The sequence below is a fragment of the Crocodylus porosus genome, unplaced genomic scaffold, assembly GCF_001723895.1.
Source record: "Crocodylus porosus isolate Cpor-Errol unplaced genomic scaffold, CroPor_comp1, whole genome shotgun sequence".
NCBI lineage: Eukaryota > Metazoa > Chordata > Crocodylia > Crocodylidae > Crocodylus > Crocodylus porosus.
Genome location: NW_017728947.1, coordinates 77,847,858 through 77,870,081, shown reverse-complemented (window position 1 = coordinate 77,870,081; position 22,224 = coordinate 77,847,858). Strand labels below are relative to the sequence as shown.

General features: G+C 45.2%; 1 protein-coding gene across 7 annotated transcripts in view; it reads right to left on the bottom strand.

Moving 5' to 3' along the window:
• Window positions 1-22,224, bottom strand: part of ADCK1 (aarF domain containing kinase 1) — a 133,605-nt gene that overhangs the window by 60,789 nt on the left and 50,592 nt on the right. For 6 of the 7 annotated variants that reach the window (XM_019552120.1, XM_019552119.1, XM_019552118.1 and 3 more), the window contains one exon: window positions 5,879-6,082. The exons of the other annotated variant lie outside the window; for it this stretch is intronic. In XM_019552120.1, coding sequence (XP_019407665.1) covers window positions 5,879-6,082 — 204 coding nt within the window. The remainder of the gene's footprint in view (window positions 1-5,878; window positions 6,083-22,224) is intronic. 7 annotated transcript variants of the gene reach the window in all.

Here is a 22,224-nt window from a genome sequence, read left to right as displayed (position 1 = left end):
CAAACCCAGTCTGAAAACAGGTACCAAGATCCCCGAGCTGGTGAAACACATGCTCATGAGTTTGATAAGCTGAGAGAGTCCTGGTGCAAGAATGCCACGTAAGGACATCTGGAAGCTGCCTTTTGTAGGTGAGGCTGATAACACGGGGGAGGCATACCCATGACATGGATTCCCAAGGGCCTTTTCTCTGATACACATTTGGCTCCAAATTCCAGCACAAGTCATCTAAACAGTGCCCAGCATATCCTGCCAGAGTCCCCAAGGGACATGTATACCATAAGCATAGTACATCAATAAAGACACAGCACTGTAATGATGATGCATGATAATCCATGAGTCAACAAACCCCTGAACAAACACAAGGTGACAAAATCTCTTTAGGGAACCTGCCCTCCATACCCGAGACCACAACAGGACAGTCTGACAAAGCCCATTGAGTATATTAAACTCTGTAACACAGGCGATTGACAGAATGACAAATTAGAGAAGCAGCAGCCAAGGCAGAATTACTTTCTACAGTTTATTCCCCAAGATTTTTTTCTGATATAATTCTAAAACCCAAGAGATGAGGTTTTCGTACTTGCCACTGGGAGACAAGGACAACTTCAGAAAATCTACTGGCCACGCAGTCAACTACCAGCATCCCAACTGTCAAACCACTGACAGGCAAGTGAAGAGAACCAAAGTAGAATATCTAGGCTACCAGAGCCATCCTTAACTTGGGTGAGAGGAATGGAGTCTCCCATGGTAAATGACACCAGCCACACTCAGCAAGACCTTCCTACAACAGCTGAAAGTCACCAAAATGAGTCCTTCTCAAGCCCATGAAACTAGCACATGCGATTAGGGAGTGCTCATGTTCCATGTCTAACCAATTACAATAAGGGCTGCAAAACTGCCAACAGCAGTGTTACCTAGGATCTCGGGTAGCGTGCTAGAGAGAATGTCAATCATCCTGAATGCTACCAAGCAAACAGAGGGGACACCAGTGGGTAAACTGATGGGTGCAGCAAGAGCCACAGGAAGTCCCCACAGGTTATGCTGCTTTCCCCATATTCACAGCACCACACCACAGAACATGCACCGTGCTTCCAAGGTACTGAATAGTTCAGTTGCCATCAGTCCCAAGAAGGCCTAACTACTGCTGGGGGTGGCTTCTTTGAGGCTTGTCATCAGCAGGTGCATCTGCTCTGAGATGCAAAGAAGTGAGCCAGCTAGAGCAGAGAAGCAACAGCAGCACTAGTACAAGCAGCCGCCACCGCCTCTCAATTGAATAATGCAGGCCCATTTGTTCTGGGTGACATTAATGTTTCTCGCCATCCATCTCAGACTCTTTAAATTACCTTTTTATGGCCAAAATCTTTTTCATAATTGATAAAAATCTCCTTTTTATACCCTGCATTATTGAAAAAAATGTAAAGGTTTTTTATTCCTCATTATCGTTTTAATATAAATGCGTTTTTTATTGACAGCTGCTTGGAAGGCTTGAGAGCCCAGAGGGAGACTAGTGCAAGGGGTGGAGGAATGGTCACATCCTCCCCTCCCATTTTCCAGGGTTACCCTTATGATTTGAGGGGTTAAATGATCAGGGTAACAACCCTAACAGCCTATTCTTAAGAAAGGTGAGAGATAAAGTCAGACTCACCTGAAAGTATTTGCAAACGGAATACAGTCCTGTCAGCCTTCTCTCTTTCCAGTGCCCACAAACAATGTGCCTGGAAGTGGGGAAGTGAAGGTGTCCAGCTTCTGTGTTCCCCCCACCCCTGCATCTGCCCACCCTAAGGGTCACCCAGTTAAAGTGATGTTGTTGGGGATCTAACAAGGTATACAAGTACTGAAGCAGAACTGAAAAAAAAAGAGCATGGAATGGGCTTGGAGATAACTGCTACAGGAAATGCAACAGGATCATGCAAAACATGTAACAACATGCTCCCTCCCTGCAAGCATTGTGTCAGGGATTATGTACCTCCCTGGTCACATGAGAGTTACACAGCGCTAGAGACACAGAACAGACAACTCTGCAGGAGATGGGGCAAATGCTGGGAGCGGTTGGAATGAAGCTCTTAGGGATGCAAGTCTGCCCTTGCAGGCCAACTGTCTGCCTGCCATCAAGTTAGTCTCTCAGGGGAGGAGCGTTTTCCTTCAAAGCACAACAAATACCAAGCAGTAAGAGTGTGGCCCTTCTACCCTGTCCCCCAAGTGCTTCCAGCTCTCTTTTATATAACTAATCCTAATGCAGTAGGCCAGGGTTCATCTGCCATCTACTGGTCAATGGGAGCAAAACTCCTGGATCAGTGATGCGGGAGAGTGCCGTGTACATAAAAGGAACTCCCCCTGCGTATGATGCGGGGCTGGGGCAGGTTCCAAAAAGCCTGTTGCTTGGTCTACTATTTGATCTGTTCAGTGGCTTTATTCAGACAGCAGGTTTAACCTCCCCTGAGCTCACACACAAGTTTTATTAGAGCCCTGAGGACAAACTTGGAGAACAGGAACTAGCAGACTGGACTTGTGTCACTAGGGACCTGAGAAAAAATTCTAGCGTGATCAGGAAGATCCAGAAAGACCTACAGATTCTCCCAGTGAAAACCAGACAACAAGATCTAACTTGAGGAAGCTGTGAGAAGAAATCACATTTGAGAAGAATGCTCCTCACTAAGAGAAAGAGCTATGTGCACTAATAAAGGTGATCTGAGAGGACAAAAACAGAGGACATCAGTGAGCTGGAGAGAAGCCCAGACATGTGCCTCATGAAAGATGGAGGTTAACAGGTCTGGAAAGGGTAGTAGACCTTTCTGCTGCAGAACTTAAGATTCAAATTCTACCACTGGCCCAAGGTGGGAGTACCTACAGCAGCAGGATTTCCTATAACCCTGCACAATGAAGTGGTAACCACTGTATACCACACAAAGGCTTTTACTCTTTGTTGAAAGATCAGTAGCATTAGCCCCATTGTTTCTGCAACATTTCTCCAAAAACATGCTATATTTCTTTTTCTTCATATACACAAAGCATTAGTAAAATACTGTATTTTCTCACATACAACACGTTTGTTTTTCTACCAAAAAAACAGCTGCTGGCAACTGGAGTGCATTATATACAAGAAATATGGTAAGAGCATCTCTCTGCAACAAAGGTAAAGTCTGCACATGATCTACAGTGATCAATAAGCTCAGCTCCCTAGCTAGCTGCTGCTACTCAGTTACTACAAAGAAAGACCTTTCTTCATTCTGCCTTTCAATAACAGAGCATGTATCTTATTCCAGGGTGCATTTTACACAAGAATATATGGTATTCTCAGTGGAGGTCCCAGCAAGGTCCCCAGTAGTGCCATTTCCTCTCTGTCCCAAGACATGATGCTACACAGCATATGCAACCCAATAGAGATAGCTTTCTGCTACTACTCCCTAATAATTTAAAGCAGGACCAAAAGGGAATTGGCAAATTCAAGGAGGACAGGTCCATCAGTGAGTATTAAAACACAATAACTGGAGATGCAACCTCCAAATTAGGACTCCCAGGGTCTCTGAATGCTGGAAGCTATGTGGGGGGGCATTTATTTCTTGCCCCATATATTAAGCTCATGAAGGAGCCTGATCTTACCCCCACTAAAGCCAACAGACATTCAGCCACTAACTTATACAGCAGTACAACTGGGCTCCAGGTCCATTATAGTTATTACTTCAGTTCAGTTTGTGTTTCTAGATGGTTTCAGTTGCTGGTTCCCAGGCAGGATGCTGTTGGGTCAAGAAACTCATGCATACCATTTCTGCAAAGCTTAGAAGAATGCCAGTGAGAAACATGCTTGAGAGCAGTGATAAATGCCCTCAGGGTGGCTTCAAAGCCTCATTTCCAGCTTTGCTGCATGTGGAGTCGGTGGGTGCAAATTTGCAGCAGCAAATCTCAAGAGTGCTGCAGGGCAGTACAGATGTGCCTTGGGCTCCTGACCTCACCAGCAACATTACTGTATTCAGTTTCCACTTCCCAACTTCCCTAATAATCCCCTACCCAAATCCCAGTTCTCAAATGGGAATTTTATTGGAAAATACAATGGACATATTCCTTAACCAGGATTTGGATCACTTCTAATGTGATTCCCTAGTATCCTACAGGCTCCAGCAAGGGGGACTTTGGCACATGAGGTGTTCAAACCCCTTTGCGTTTTTACCTACCTTGACTCAATCCCTTATAACTACTGGCCCTAAGCAACTGCCTTTGGCCTCATAACAGTCCAGTCCCATCAGCTTGCTTCTTTTTATTCATTTCTCTTTCCCCTCTCTGTCTTCTCACTTTCATTGTTGCTTTCTTTTGCTCATTAGCATTCCCTCTCATTCCATCTCTCGCTCACTGTCTCTTTAAAATTAAATACCAACCCAGCACTGCCCATGCGGGTGAAGTGAATGCTAAGAGGAAAGGTTGCTACCAAGAGGGTGATCCAAGCTGTCTTGCTGGGAATCAATGAGGCATTGAAGGCTCGGCCAGCTCCTGAAATGCTGAGAGAAACCACGGCGGAGCTGTGGCAGCTGAAAATGCATTTGAGAATAAAGGAACGGGCCTATCGCTGAGCACCCTGGTCAGCTGCAGAGAGGAGCCATGCTAGCTGAACTAGAGATAGCTGCTTTCATATTTTAATACAGTCAGTCCCAGTGTGGCTTTCATCTTCATCCAGGATGGGAGAAGCTGGCTGGAGCGCCGCATGAGGCAGAAGCTGCAGAATGGGTCCTGTAGGGAACAGGTATATTGGTCTGCTCCATACTCCAGCTATCTGCTACACTGTGAATCCAGCTGGTACCAACCTAGCTACAAAGCTGAGGGGTTGTTGGTCATAATTACAGGTAGTGCCGAGGCAGGTCAAAAAAGTTAACCTTAATTCTTTGCCACTAAAAGGCATACAGTTGCTTATAACTAATCCACATAGCCAGGCATGATCCAATACATCCCCCCTTAACCCATGGTTGTAAACTGATGTACCCTGGCATGCATGTGCATGTGTCCATGCATGCACATGCACACGCACACACACCACTCCAATGCCCACCAACACCCCAACCCTTTTTCCACTCCCCATAGCCTCTACCCTTCCCTTTCCACAAGGCAGCCCCACTCCCCCCGCACTGCTATTCCCACTGTTTTGCACCACACAGACATGCACAGTTGTTGCCTTCCTCCCTGAGGCTCCTCACCCTGCAACAAAGGAAGCTGTCATCAGAAAGGATTAGATGAAAAACAGCAGGATGCCATATTGGTTTCTTCGCTCTCGACTCCTAAGGGTTAATGGTGACAGGGCCTCCTTTGCTACCTTGTTATCTTGTGTGAGCACCAAAAGTGATTGATGTTGTTATTAAAGTGATTTATTTTTTTTTCCATTTGGGGTTAATTAGGGGCTTGTGAAAGTAAAGGGCTGTCAGTGCCAGCTAGAATTGGTCTGAAGCAGCCAGGGGCAGTGCAATCTACACATGCACAACTCTGCCACTGCGCCATGCTCTGTAACTGCAGCATCCCCTGCACTCAACTCCTGGAGATGCCCACAGCTCTGCTCACAGCCCTCAGTCCTCACCTTCAGTACCTCTGTTATTCTTGTCATGGGCTCTTCACACAGAGCTTTGCTAAGGTTCCCATCCCACAATTCTGCTATTGCCTCCTCTTTTTTTTAAAGCTTCACCAACCATGTGCACAGACGTATGGGAAAGCTGTGAGAGCTCTACCACATTTCCCCCAAGGATAGGCTAAGAGGACTCCCACTACCATCTCGTTCAATGTTTGGCTTCCAATGTACATGTGCCCTCCTATGGCTGCAGATTATCACACGTGGTTATCCAGAGGCACCACACCCTGCAGCTGACTGCCTGGTGGGGTATACAAGGGACAATGTCTTTCCTACCTCTTTGCCCAGATCCTCTTGTATCACTTGTTTGATTTCTTGCATGCTGCTCTGTGGGGCCTGGCTATGCAGCACCTTGAGGGTGTGGGTGTATTCTTCAGGCAGAAGGTAGTCTAGTGCTCCTAGGTGCTGTCCCACCTTGATGAAAGTGCCTCTGTTGGCACAGCACAGGTCCCGGAGGCGTTCTGCAGAGCGAAGGTGCACCTACAGAGAAACCAGGACATCAACTGAGCTTTCTCAAACCTTTTGCTTCTCATCATCCCACCACCCTTAGAATTCTTAATCCCCCACTCTTATTCTTCTAAACTGAATTAATTTGCTTATTTGGCTCTGTATCTGCACCATCTATCATGTCACATGAACTCTAGGAGTGCATTTTGTTGATTCAGAGAGCTGAGGGGAACCAACGAGGAACACTCCAGCATATAAAAGCTACAAGCTCCTGTTTAAAATGTATGTGAAGCCATGTCTCAGTGAGAAAGCAGCAGATCAAAGAAAGACAAAAAGTGAAGAGGTCACCTAGAGGATGTCCCAACACAGATGCCTCCCGGAAAATGTGGAAAGACTTCCTATTTAAAGACATGTTCAGAAAACAACTGATGTCAATTTAGCCCTAGTCAATGGTACTAGATAGGCAGCCCCCTCAGAGACTGGATCCTACTTATCAGCAAAATAGCTACAATCTGGACTACAGCACTACCAAGATTATTACACATACTCTTCTACCAGCCCCTTTCTCCCTGTCCCAGTTCCAGGGGTGAGGCTGGGGATCAGTTTCCACGTTCCATCAGTTCTTAGCCTCTGCTCAGTCAGCCAACAGAAAGCATCCCCATAACAGCTATCATACAAGTTTCAGTGATGCGGACACCAGGAACTGATACATGCAGTACCCCCACTCTAACTCATTGCACTTCACAGAAAACTCCATGAGTTACAGTGACCCCCCCAGACCCAACAGGCATTTGCTGTTGGGTTGGGAGGGTGCAGGGGAAAGAAATCAGGCTTTGCTCTGGATCCAGTCCAATGGAGGAGTTGCCTGCCTGCAGCTTCTCTCCACACCACCACCCCCAGCTCTCCCACGTCCCCACCCACAGCTCCAGGGCTGTCTTCAAAAAAGGAGGAGGGATGGGGAGGAGGAGAGAGCTGCAAGCTGGGGTTTGCCCAACTGAGCTGGAGAGGGAGGGGGCTGGGAGGGAGGCCACAAGGCAAGAGAGCTCCAATCCACCTTCTAGCTCAGGCTGGGCAAACACCAACCCACAGCTCCCTCTCCTCCCCACTCTCTTCCTACAGGCAGCACCAGGGGTGAAGCTGGGCTGCATTAGCCCAGTCCCAATCATGCACAGAGTATGCAGAAGTTACCTGAGGCACTCAACTTCAGAGCGCCTTCATCTGATCATTAGATGAGGGTTAAAATTTGTCACATGATCAGCCACTTTTAAAGCTCTCTGCAGCCGTACGTGTGACACGGCTTGTCTGTAGAGCACTTTCAGGGAGCCAATCACATAACAAACGTTACTTTTGTCAGCACCCCAAGAGACCAACCACTGCAGATAATCACTGTTCAGGTCTGTATGTCAGCTGACAGCACTGGCTCTCTCTCAAGAAAGTCCTAAGCACCAAACCCTCTAATGACAATGATATATTCTGTTTACATTACTAGTAGGAAACATCCCCATCAGGGACACAGATTTAGTCAGTAGTCTACTAATGGATTTCAATTGAATTTATCCTGCTAAATTAATAAAATGCAAGCAAATATACAAAAACACATTCCCGTCCCCTTCTACGCCTGGCTGCTGTCTGCACAGCAGTGGCCAATACCTCATGGTATTGGGTGTCAGAGTTCAGCAAAGTCCAAATCCTTGCTGCAGTTCTGGCATGAATTCCCTCTCTCAGGGACACGGCTAAAGACACCAAATCCTCACAGTTAACAGCTGCTTGTTCAGGTATTCAGAAACACTGGCTCAGAGAAATTATCCAGAACCCAAACAAAAAACAGATTCACCTTGAAGTTGGAAAAATCAACTGCTCAAAAGTTAGGAAACAGTTTACTCTTAACTCTGTCCCCAACCACTGCTTACACATATAGACACTCTCCTTAAATTATTACAAAGTGTTCATCTATGAACAGCAAGACTTTTGCATCCAGTCTCACTCTATTGCTTAAACACTCTTCAGACTTTGCTCTCAGTCTTTGTAATCAAGTCACCTGACAGCCTATCACCTGAAGCTCTGGGATGAAGAGGTCAATGGACCACTCTACAATAGAGTAAATCTTCTCTCTCCAGAAGACAGTTTTTTTTGTCAGGAGTTTGTTTTACAGCCTCAGACCAAATTCTACATAAATCAAACGCCAGCATAATCCTCATCAACCTCTGCTCCAAGGACAAGGCCCTGCCTTTTTCAATACAACAATGAACAGTGTATGGATAAAAACTATGCATAAAGCAGCAACGTACCAAACCACACAGTATACTGCACACACAATTCTCTCTGGGGAAGGCTCAGAGGTAGAAAGAACCAGATGACAGATGTTATCAAGACCCAATACATGCTACACTCAGTCTGACCCACAGATCATACGAGTTGCTGGCACCACCAGCTCCAGAACCCCAGCTCTTCATAGCTGAAGCAGGTTGTGCTTTTCACTCTGCAAGTCCTTGATTCAATTCACCACATGTCAAGCAAGGAACAGTTTATGCATCAGCAATGTCAGTTAATGAGATGCAGGAAAGAACCCAGGGGTGGCAGAGATTTGTACAGAAGAACTTATGAAGCACAGATTTCTTCACGAAGCCAAGTTTGAAACCTGGGTCCAAGCTCTCACTAGGGCAGTTCAAATGTAGGGCCCTAAACTTCCAAATAGGGCTCTTCCAAAATACTGAGAATCTAATTAGAGCACATCCTCTAGCGTTTGCCAGAAACCAAGGGATGCCCAATTCAAAAATATTTGTATGGGGTTCACAAGTTTAAACCCCCTCCAGGTGAACTCTTATCAGAGAACAATCATCTGACACTCCTGGGGACATGAGTGCAGATGGCATTTGGGCAAAATGGGCTTGCATAGGACTTCATTCTCACATTTATTCAAAATAACTACAGCACACACAAGAACATGCGTTTAAGCATGTCATCTCTGTGCTCTTATCTACAGGTCACTTTCCTTGCCAGTTCAATGCCTTGGTCTGATCTTCAGAGCCATCAAAAGGCCTGGATGCAGCTACAGTTGGCCTCTAGGCAAATGCACCTAACCACGGCCAGATGAAGCACAAAGGTGCCAGAACAAATCACTCTCGGTGGAAGGGATTCAGCCATGAAACAAGATACTAGAGGAGGGCAGATTAATCCAAAGCTGGATATCTTACAGGGCACTCTACAAAACCTCTCTCTTTGACAAAGCATTTCACACTATACCTCCACAGAAGAACCTTAAGCCCAGAAGTCTCAGGATGTCCACACTGGGCTTCCTTTGCCAGCCTCATTCAAAAGAACACCAAGATACTATAGGAAATCTTAGAGGAAAAAAAAAATTGGACAGACGGGTATATGTGTAAACAGAAAGATGTACAGAGGAAACGCATATTAAAGTACACATACTGCATGTGCATGTATAACCACAATAGGAGGTGCCCACACACAAGGCCTACTCAAAGCCACCCACAGACATGCACAAAATGCTGCCTGAATCCCCCAGACCTACAGAGGACACAGGTAAGACTGCTGGATTTAATGGGTTTCCTTTGATACTTCTGTTGTGACGAACAGTCCCCTGCTTGACCAAGATGCTCCCCTTCCCCGTCCTTTTGTGCATGTCTGTTCGTGTGTGGGAAAGAAAGACAGTCAAAGAAAGGGAGTGATGAAGGCAAGAAATGAAATAGGAAGAGCAAGAGAGTTAGAAAGGGAGTAGCAGGGAATGAAAGAGAGGGAGTGGGAGGGAGAGAGCCAGAGCAGCTGGGCAGTTTGTCACAGTACAGGGAGTACAGCCCATTACAGGGAAACAGCTTTTATGCAGCCTGGATAATTGTCCTCGACACTGTCTCCAGCAGAGTATTGAAAAAAATAAAGTCCAGCAGCCAGTGAAGGTTGGAGGGGTGTCACTGTCTACAGCTCCCCAGAGCTTGTCTGTATTCCAGAGGAGATGGAGGGCAGGCTGGGTGAAGCATGCTTGTCCGGGGGAGGGGAAAGAAGCATTTCCAGTCCTGGTTCTTTTTGCTCAAGCTCTGGACTCTTCCGTGTTAGAAGAATGTCAAGCCAGGGCTCTGTGAACTCACAGAGACACAGCAGGAGCCACAGGTGAGCTGTTTCGACAGAGCTTGGGGCCCTGGCCAACCCAAACACAAGGACAGAGTCAAACCACTGTCTCCTGCATGGCTTAGTGCAGAACACAAAGCAAGAAGATGAGCCAGGGAATGAAACATAGGGATAAGCATCAACAACCTTGGTTTCTTGCACAGTACTGCACAATATCAAGTACCAAGCTGGCCTGGACAGGATTGACTAGGTTTAGGGAACTGAATTACAAGGTCATATTGCCCACTAAACATTGGTCAGGCCCAGAAAGTGAAAGAGAGCTGGGAATAAAATCCAAGTTGCCCGTGTAGGACAGGTCACTAGCACCAAGCTGGTGAGGGAGCACGCAAGCAAGGCTGCAAGTCTTCACCTGTCAAAATCCCTACCCCATCAAAAAGAATTAGCAAGGCACAACCATCTGTACCTGATGTCAAAGACACTCCATCAAGAAAAAACACCCTCTCCAGCCCCTCACTGACACAGATCACTAGGGCTCGGATGCAAAGAAAACCGTCACCCCCCTATATCATGGCTATGAAGAGCGCAAAACTAGCCTAGTCCTCCCCTGGCACAAGAGCAGAGGAAATTCAAGCTCTACAAAATCTTTACATCCCTTAGTGAACCCCAACTATCTCATGGACATAACTCCTCACAGGGAGAGCTGATATCTTCCACTTTTTCAGAGAAGGACAGCCACACTGAGAATGCCAGGAGCAAGAGAGCAGAAACTAAGACACAGTACCCTCCTCCCACACTAATTTGGCCCATTTATGCTAGAAGCAGTGACGGAAGTGCTACTGGTTCTCAGGGACAATCCCTGACAACGTACCCAAAATGTTTGGAACTGCTGCCAGCAGAGGGATGTTGCCAGCCTTGGCCATTTTCAAGGGGCCTAGGCCAAGCTGGAGAAGTATGGCTAAGCAGAAGACCCCAAAGCCTGTTTTTGAATGACTGTACAGTGAACCTTTGTAGACATGACAACTAGCTTGGTCAACAAAGTAAAGAAAGCCATCAACATGTCTAACTAAACCAGCAATGAGATTAAATTAAACAAAGCACAAAGGCTAAAAAAGACATTACATAATCCATTACATAATATAATATTATAGCATAGCTTTAGCTTAAACTAATTGATAAAAGCAAATGTACTGGATGTTGTTTTGCTATAATAGACGCAGGTTCCAGGTAAGTTGTAAATAAATAAATAAAATTGACTTTTATTAGTAGATGAAAGTACATAAAAGTGGAAGACTATACATTTTGGGAAAGAGAAAAACAAGATAAGGACAAGAAATATTCCACAATGGTGAAGAAAGGAAGAGATAAGAATTCTTCCTTCCAGAAGCATAATTTTCACAGAAACATAAATCCCAACTAATTGACACCTTTCACATCCACAGGAAAACTGGTTCATCCAATTCCAAAAGTTTCAGTAAAATAAAGAAAGTTGAATAAAACCTAATCAGATAACATTTATTAGACTATTTAGAATAAGCCATATAATAAATATGGGGGAAAGGCTGGAGGGAAATTTGGAGAACTCAGCAAATTCAAGAAGACCTGCCACCAATCTGTGTCCCACCATTCTCCTATCCCTTAGCTTCTTGCCTACACTGGCTGGGGAGACCTTATGTTGTGCTGTCATGGGTAGCCAGATACACTTGGAGATAATTATTTGTTTCATGTTTTGAAGTGCAAGCAAATAAAAGGTCAAGCCATACACCTATTGTTACTTCTTCTATCAGCAGCCAGCCTGCAAAGTTACCTGTAATCTGGGTAACACTGTCAGCACCTGCTTTGAGGAGGGGAACTATCATTAATTCTGACACATGTAGTCTCTAACCAGTAATAAAAAGACACCACAACTTATTTTAGAGCTTTTGCAAGGCTTCCCTCTAATGTCTAACCTCCCATTTCTTAGGAATCTAAGAAAAACCTTTTGGGCTTCTCAATACAATTTCACACCAAGGTAGTATATAATGCCCAATTTAATCAGCAAGCAGCCAAAAGATTCCCCTCTTACCAGGCATAAATCTGGTCAGTGTTCATAATCTCAAATTGGCTAACCACCATGGCTGCCACAAATATGATACCTGACACCCTAATTACAGGTCCAATCTTGTACCACAGAAGTCAACAACAGCTTCATCATGGACTCCAATGGATTTAAGATCAGGCCTCACTTACAGATTTCAGTTCAAGGTTTCTACCCAGAACTCAAAAGACCTCTGTAGGATTGGCCAAGCAGTGTGAGATACCTTATCTCTGCAGCCATCATTTCCCACAGCAGCTATATTCCACTAGCTAAATGAAATGGCCAACCAGGGGAAAGGCTCATGATGGCTTAAGATAGAAACTCTCACAGGAGCTAAGCCCAGATGATGGAACCCACTCACATGAGGCATAAGAATGGACAAAGACCACAAAGATCACTGTGTTCAAAACTGAATGAAATACTCCTTATTTTAATCTTGCTTTCCTTCACTAAGCCAACCTGCAACAATTTAGCTTGTGGGGATGGTGATTTATAACCCTGTTAGGGCAACAATTAAAAGCCTCCCAAAGGGTTACCAAACTCAACAGCATAAGGACAATGGTGCCAGCCTCACTGCTCTGAGTTCAATGCTACAATGCTCACAAATCCGATCACAGTCCACTAAACATAAATCCTAACAACTACAAAAACTAAGCCACTCCCAGAAAGCATCTCAGATTACAAACATCTCCCTGTATGTCAGTGTGCATGTCTCAGCTTTCCCGGTCTCTGCTAGAGCCAGTCTTTCTCCATCTCTTTTATAAAAAGATTAGGGGAAAAGAAAAAGGGAAAGTAGTAATTCAGCAATGAAGAATGGAGTAGTAAGGGCCAAAACCACACAAGTAAACTAGGCTCTTAGAACAAAATTTAAGAATTTAAGTGCCGAAATCACAAGAGGTGGTCCAGAATAGGGCACTCCACTGGCCACAAAATCCCTTAGGTGCCTAAGTTTATCTGACACCTTATATTTTGGAGTACACTGATCCCTAGGCACCAAATCTTAGACTTTCATACATATTAGGAAGCACCTCAGCATGGACACCTCGGTGCCTACCTCCCTCAAGTGCTGTGCTTTGTTCCTTGCAGTCAGACCCAAGGAAGAATGCCTTGCACACGAAACTTGTCAAACTTTATCCCAACTACGTAGTTGATCCAATAAACGATATCATCCTAAGAAGTGTTCGTCTCACCTAATTTCTGGACCATCACAACTACGATATCACTCTTACACTAGCAATACAGAATGGAAGCAGAGCAGTATTTGAACTCTGCTTCCCTAACGGGGCCTGACCTAGATGTGCTCAGTGAACACTTAGCACACCCAACAGCTCAGAGCTCAGTACAGAGCAAAGCAGCAGCCAGTCACCATCCCTCCAACAAAAGAACAGAAGGAGGTGGGTTCTAGTCCTTGCTTACAAGACTGTTCATGAATTAGACAGTACCTGAATAAAATTAAATAAATAAATAAATAAAAGGAATAGCCCAGGCAGCAGGGACTAAAACCCTTCCCAGGGGAACCCATCCCTGGGCTACAGACAGGCTCCCTCCCACTTTATCTGTTCCTGGCTCCATGAATCTTGCACCCCTTTCTGCACAGTGGCAGTCGCCCTCAGGCATTTCTATGGTTCTGGGGTTAGTACATTCCTCCAGGAAGCACAACATGTAAATCTGTGTGCTCTAAACACTAGGGCAGAAAGCGGGCACCATAAACAGTGCTACTCAGATAAGGACTTACAGTCAGAAGAAGGCTCAGCACTCTGTCTACTCTGGCTCCAGAGGAGCCTCCTTCACAGCCCTAACGCAGGCACGCACTTGAGCTTCACAGGCAGGGGTGGGAGGTCAGACACAATCCTGTGCTTAGTGTCTCCTATTGGCTACACCTAGGCAGCTCCTTGCTCAGTGTCTGGAGTCTCTGAATTGCCCTTCAGGGGCACCTGATTTTCCTTGACTGCCTTAGAATCCTAGATACCTCATTCCTTGAGTAACCCTCAAGCACATGGCACCTACTTTTTAAAACACTGTTGACTCCTAAATTGGAAGCACATAAAGGACCAATCTCTTTTTTTCTGCCAGCAACAGGAGAGAAAAAGTAACGTTTGCAGAAACACTTAAATGACCACTGACTTTCAAAGGGATTCAGGCTCCCAAATCACTTCAGCAGTTTTTAAAAAATTACCCAAGTCTTAATGAATGGTTCCCAGGAGCACACAAGGCAAACAGTAAGACAGCTGAACCAGAAAGTGGTTATAGCCTTGTCTGCATTAGCTTATTCACAACCCCAAAATTCCCAGCTTTGGAACTTCCAGTTCAGATGATGGCAAAAAAGAGGTATTTCTACTTAAGATTTCTTCAGACACCAGTGTTTTCCACCCTCCAGTCTCATTTTGACCTCCTCCAAGTAAAGTTAGACAGTATGGCAGCACAGATGCCAGTGGCCGCAGCAGCACTGTCTACACAAGCACTTCTGTTGTCAGCTCCAATGATGCTGAGTCAGTGGTAGCAACAACAGGAAATGTGATAAGGAGAAGAAAGTATAGGCAAAAAGCTTATGAGACAGAAAACAGAGTAGAAACAAACATTTACTGTACAATATTGTCAAAGTCAACAATAGAGTATGTCAAATGAGCCCATTCTAGGGATGAAGTTTAATGCAGAGCTGTCCATCTTCTAAAAGGTACAAATGTACACCTTATGTCTGCACACTGGCCACAGACTCACCTGAGATCACAGGCAGTGCCACACCACATCACTTCACTCTGGAAGAAGTGGGGGCGTGACAATCAAGTGAGAGCCTGGGGACCACAAATTAATCCCTCTCAGACCACAAGGCCTACAAGCTGACAGTTGGACAGGCCTGGTTTACTGTATCTATCAGTGATCTGGCAAAGTTATGAAGAATGAGATGACTGAATGTCATACATATTGAGCTTATTTAATACTAGGAAAAAAAATATATATATATGAAATATTCCAAAAGAACACAACAAAACTAAATGAATGAGCAACATGATAGCAGATCAGGTTCAATGTAGACAAGTGCAAGGTTATACATGTTGGAAGGAACGATTTGTACTGCTCAGACATGCTGATGGCTTCTAAATTAACTGTAACCACTCAGGAGAATGGCATGGGGATCACTGTGGACAGCTCAATGAAAGCATCTGCACAGCAGCAGTCAAACAAACAAGCTATTAAGCTATATTAAGAAAAGGAGAGAGAACGTTAAAAGTATCATAATGCCATTGCATAAACTAATGGTACATCCTTATCTTGAATAACGTGTTCATTCTGGTCATTCCATTTCAAAAAGGGTACAAAAGAACTATAAAAAGTCCAGAGAAGGGCATCTAAAATGATTAAAGGCCTGGGAAGACTTCTGTATGAAGAGAGAGATAAAGTTAGGACTACCCAGCTGAGAGAGGAGATGCAGAGAAGGGAATGTGAAGGAATTAAATTCACTAGTGAATGGTAGGCCTGTGCGAAGCAGCTAATATTTGCTCTGGATTTGACCAATTCGGAGGACAGTGATTCAATTCAATGATTCGAATTACTGTCCCTGATCGATTTAGTCGAATCTGATTCGGAAATTCATCCGCCACCAAATCAGCTGAATCTCTCCCACTCTCCCAGCCCTGTCAATGGCTGTCCCTGTCTGGAACCACATCCTGGCCCTTTTAAAAAAAAAAAAGCCCTGCACTCACTGGCTCCTCCCAGGTGGAGGGGCAATCCCCACTGTCCCACACTGCATGGGGGGCTCTCCCACAAGCCCCCGAGGCCTCAATGGCTACTGCAGCAGCTGGCAAGTGTGGGGCTTTTTAAGTGTCAGGATGCTGGGGCTGGGTGGGGCAGCCACTGATGGGGCTGGGAGAACAGGCAAGGGTTGGGGGGCTGGGGGAACAGGCAGGGGATGGGACCTGGTGGGGGTCCCCCCATGGTCCCCTCCCTCCCTCCCTCCAGATCCCCTCCCCACTTACTGGCACGGAGTCCGGGTCCAGCTCCCTGCAATGGCAAGCAGGGACTGCCCGAATCAATTCAGACCTTTTTTACTGGTCTCCCGATTCAATTCAGAGATTTGGCTGCCAAATCGGGCTGAATCTCCTCCAAATTGAAATCAGCACCCAAAGCTTCACACAGCCCTAGTGAATGGTATACCGGATGTAAATCTGCCATTTCTGCTTCCCTTTTTCACAGAATAGCAAACAAAAGGGACTGTCCACAAAATAGAAAGGCACACTACTTAAGCCTTCCTTTATCTTTCTCCCTGCCCCACACACAAGAATTATTAACTGGTGGAACTGAGTACCATAAGATATAAATGCCAACAGTTTAGAAGGACTTAGAAGCACTACCCAATTCACATGCATATACCTTTATGAAAATGCTGACCTTTGTATCTCTATATATCTATATCTAAAACTTTTAATCCAGAGTTCCCAAAGCACTTTAAAAAGGTCAGTATCATCATTCCCATTCTACACAGTCAAACACATCTGTACAATGCACAATTAAAAAAAAAAAAAAATACATAAAGGTCAATTGGTCATAAGCCAACTTCTAAACATACAGGTACAAGGGAAAACTCCCCTTATCTTCTACAACTATCCCTCACACATGCCTTCCATGACTGTCTTATCTATGCATCTGAAGATGGTTGATGAGGCCTATTAAGGATTAACAGACTCTACTGAAGCTTGGATATGTGTTTCTGTGGGGGCTGGGTGGTGATGGATTCTTGATTTGGTCTATGACGCACTGTTTCTTCCACTCCCACTTTTCCATCTCCTGTTGCTGTTGTGAGGTTTCAAAGTAGTGAGTTCCACACAGCAGATTCTCCCTCTATTTGGGGTGGCCCTGGGTGACAGTCTCCCATGAACTGACATCAATGTTGCATTTTTTTTTTTTTTTTTTTTTTTTTTTTTAAAAGATGCCCTGAAGATGTCTCTGAAGTGCTTTCTCTGCCCTCCTCTTGAGCGTACACCTTAAGCTGAGCTGGGAGAATAAGACTTGCTTCAGGAGTCTGGATGACATGGCTAGCCCAATAGAAATGATGTTGGATGATCATCACCTCAGTACTCATGGTGTTTGTTTGCAGTAGGATGCTAATGTTGGTGCATGTCTTCCCACTGGATTCAGAGGACCTTCCACAGGCAGTATTGATGGTACTTCCCCAACCAGCTTAGATGCCTCCTGGACACTGTCCATGCCTTGGCTCTATATAGCAAAGTAAGGATCATGACTGCTTAATAAACCATGAGCTTGGTTTCAGATCTGATGTCATGATCTTCAACCACCCATTTCTTCGGGTGTCCAAAAGGTAGCACTTGCACATTTGCGGGGATGTTGGATTCATTTACTGATGTCAGCCTATTGTGAGAGATGGCTTCCAAGATATGGAAAATGCTCAACATTCTCCAGAGTCTTACCATGGATCTGATTTACCAGAGCTGGGGTCTGTTCATTAGGAGCTTGTTGGTGGAGGACCTTAGTCTTCTGAATGTTAAGCATCAGTCCCATTTTCTTGTATGCTTCGGTAAAGTTTGCCTGAAGGTCTGCTTCCAAGTGAGCACAAACTACAGCATCAGCAGCATACAGGAACTCAATGATTGAGGTTGGAGTGGTCTTGATTTTGGCTCAGTCAGCTGAGGTTACACAGCTTACCACCCATTCCGTAGTTTAGCTCCACTCCAGCTGGAAGTTTGTTGGTAGTCAGATGTAGCATCGCAGCAAGGAATACTGAGAAGAGTACTGGAGTGACGTTGCGGCCTTGCTTAACTCCCATTCTAACCTGAAAGGGATCTGTGATAGATCCGTTACTAAGAACCACCGCTTGCATACTGTCATGGAGCAGGCAGAGAATGGTGAAACATTTCAGTGGGCATCCATACTTCAGAAGGATCCTCCAAAACAAAAGTAAAAAAAAAAAACTTTTATGAAGTCAAAAAAGGCAATTTAGAGCGACATATATTGTTCCCAGCATTCTTCCTGTAGCTAGCAAGCTGTGAAGAATATGTCAGTTGCGCCTCTAGATGTCCTAAACCCCTCTGAAATTCTGGGAGGAGCTCTTCAGCAAGTGAAAGACGACAGTTCAAAAGGGTTCTTGCAATGATCTTTCCTGTGGTGGACAGCACAGGAGTCCCTCTGTAGTTGTTTCCACAGTCAGACATCTCTTTTCTTGAAGATTATCACAATCATGGGCTGGAATTTCCTCATCATTCCAGGTCCTTAAGGTGAGGGCATGAAGCTGTGATGTGACCTCCTCTTCCTCCTGATTGAAGATTTCTGCAGGGATTCCATCCACTCCAGACACCTTGTTCTTCATCTGCTTGACAACTTTCCTCACCTCTTCAAGGGTTGGAAGGATTCCAAGATCATCTCTGACTGTGTTTTGGGATGAAGTTGAGAACACTTGCATCAAAAGAGCCTCCTCTTTCCTTAATCAGGTCTCCTCTATCCTCAGGTCTTAAGAGGGTTGGTCCCCAAGTGCTCAGACTGTTGGTGGCTTTGCTGGCACTGAAAAAGCAGCACAAATAGTGGATGTAAGCCAGATGTTGAATCTCCTTAGCTTTGTCTTTTCACCTTTTGTTTTTCACATTGCATATCCACCTTTGCCCTGGCTTGTTGGAGATTAATTATTTTGCTTGGAGTTCATGTCATTTTGCCAAGCACGAAAGGCCTTGCACTTGTGATTGATCAACTCTTGGATCTTCTGGTTCTTCTTATCAAACCATATTTCCTGGTAGAGAATCCAAGCATCTCTTCATAGGTGCTGATGATGGTGGCCTTGAGGGCACCCCACTAACTGCTGACATTCTCCCATTGTTGCTCACTGGAATTCACCAGTTTTTCATTAAGGCACTGGTGAAAGAGGTCTTGCTTCCTTGGGTCCTCAGTTCCTTCAATGTTGATCTGCCGTCAGCATTGCTTCTGCTGCAGCCATTGTCTGGGAGCCAGTTTAAGTGACATAACCAAGCAGATAAGTCTGTGATGGGCTGCAATCATCAGCTCAGGTGATACAGATATCTTTGCAGTCCTGGCCATGGATGATGACACAATCAGGTGCCAATGCTTAAATCGTGGGTGTTGCCAGGATGTCTTATGCCCATTTTTATGGCAGAACAGGTTGGTAATGGTGAGTTGGTGATAGTGAGTCCACGCTCTGCACATTTGTTTAAAAGGAGGATGCCACTGGAGTTGACCTTTCTTACTCATTTGCCGATGGCTCCATTCCAGAAGTTAGAGTCTCTTCTGACTCTTTCACTGAAATCACCAAGAAGAATAAATTGGTCTCCCTCCAAAACGTCAGAAATAACTTGGTCAAGGTTGGTGTAGAATTCCTCCTTGGTTTTTATCGGTGGTGTCAAGAGTCAGGGCAAACGTGCTGATGACAGTGGCATATTGGCTCCCCACCAGTTCAAGACAGTCATGAGCCACTCATTAATTCCAACAGAGAAGTCACCAAGTTGGTTTGAGTTCATTCTTAATGGAAAAAATAACTCCATGAAGTCAATGTTCTCCTCCCTGTTTATCCTTCCAGAAGAAGGTATAGCAGCCTCCACATTCTTTGAGCTGCCCATCTCCTGCTCTTCAAGTCTTCCTCAGTGCAGCTACATTGATATTGCATCACCTGAGCTCTCAGGCCACAACTGCAGCATGGCACTCTGGGCGTTCGCTATTACGGTAGTCCATGAGGGTCCTGATGTTCCAGGTCCTGAAAATAATAGTGTGTCCTTGCCGGTATTTTCGACAGCAGTAAAGGTGATCCTACCTGGAAGTGATTATCCAGTCAAGAAGAAATACAGAATGCTGTATTAGACAGGCTATGTTTAGGGCAGTTTTTCTAGCCTCATCCACATGTGGGGCGAGCAGAGCATATCCTGAAGAGGGCTGCTCAGTTACAGCTGCCAAACTGCACTCCTGTCTTATCCAAGTGCTAGACAACCTTCTTGTAACTGCTGCCTTTGTGCCAGTTCATGACTAGGAGCTTCCAGACCTCACACTCCTATTACACTATTAGCTGGTCACCAAAGGGCATGAGGAATGTGCTCGCGTGAAAGATGCCTGTGAGTGACTTCTTTTATTGTGGAGAAGCTGCTCCACATCATCTTCCACAGCTCTTGACAGAACAGGACCTTGATCCGATAGCAAGGAGACCAAGACAACTGTGGATCTCAAGATCGACTGACACCTTTAAAAATGGGGGGGGGGGGGGGGCGGCGGCGGCGCACCGTTTGTAGTTGGTGGCGAGCGGGAACCACCTGTAGAGATGGAAAACCCTCAGTTTCATCTAGCTTGTGACTCTCAACCAAGATGCTGGGGCACCCTAGGGTGCTAAAAAATCCTTTGAAGGGTACAGCCAGGTGTGAGGAGATAAACAGATAAGTGTAGGCTTAGGCTTGTCCCTGTTTGGTTGTTCCCAGCCCTCAATAACTGGCTCCTCTGCAAGGAGGTAATCAGTATAATAAATGAATTACTTTTGGAAATGGGATACTGCTCAGTTCACAGAAGTTATAAAGGGCTGCCTTCAGTCTAATGAGGGATGCCTTGAGTCTAAAAAGGTTAAGAACCACTAATTGAGTCCATTGCCCAGGGGCCCAGACAAGACTGCTCCCCACAGTCTAACTTCTGAACATGAGAACACAGTAATCAGAGAAGCCGCCTACCCAGACACTGGAACTGGAAGGAAGGAATTGTCACATCAATTCCACCTGTACAAAGGAATCCAGGCTGACATTACTACCCCTCTTTCCTTCCCACCCTTCTAATCCCAACCTACTAGCTGCCTGTCATGCCTGACCTCCAATCAGGACCCATCTGAGTCAATGTCAGGCAATTAAGCACTGTGAAGGCAGCTATTCCCTCTTGTAACAGCCTCTCTCCCAGCAGATCACTCTATCTGCAAGACTAATGCAGCAAACAGATTCCAGCAACTGCAGCCACCCAGCCATAGCTCTGGCATTCACTGTCCTACTGCTACTCCAACCACAGAAAAACAAAAGGAAGGCTTCTGCTGCGGTCAGGCTGGACTTCTTAGTATTCCAAGGTAGTGCTCTTTTCCCAAATTGGAGGAGATAGACTCCTTTTCCTAATCACTGCACCTTAAATCAGTAAATCTGACAAGTTTCCCTGTTCTATTCCATTCTTCAACCACTGACCAGACACCAAGGTGTCCAGAAACTACAGAGACATGCACATCAGAAGTAAGCCAATTTAATTAAGTTGAGACAAGGAGCAGACCAGGAGAGACCATAAAAACAGAACTGGACTACCAAATCCACAAAATTGTGGCCACAGCTATAGCACTGTGTCCAGTAATAGAGGTGCCCCAATAAGTGGTAGTAAGAAAGCATGGATCCTCCAAATGAAATCCTACTTTTAAAATATTATTAAAAGACTCCTTGTTATTCGGCAGACCGGTGCCCCTCTGAGTATTAAAGTCAGAGCTGCTGACTACAGTAGCAAAAATGGAAGGGTTTTTGTAGCTCTTTCCTCCCATTAGCTCCGCAGAACCAATATATAAACAAGAATTGTTAATTCTGGAAACTGGAGTTTAGTAGCCCCAAAGAAAAGGCAAAGCTATGAGAGAATAAGATGATGTCTATGATGAATAATTCACACACAACCAATACATTTGTTACACTGCCATTATCAGATGGATTCTGATTTCAGTCCCTTCTTTATACTCCCAGATGAGATGACAGGGTTGGATTGGGGTAAGCAATAACAAAATCTGGCGACAATGGGCTTATACAGATATCACTGAGGGTAGGCATTTGGCCTCCAGCATCTTCATCACTGCTGGTACCGCCGGAACCAGAGAGAACCCATCTTGACTTTCACATTCCTGGCTGAGCTTGCAGAAACAGCACTTAAAAATCAATTCACTTGTAAAAATTATTTGACCTGGTGTCATTAAAGGATGAGGAAAATGGTGCTCTGGGTAGGGCTCTATATTAGACATAGTTTCATGGTTGGAAGGGACCCGAGTAGATCATCTAGTCCGACCCCCCGCCATGGCAGGAAA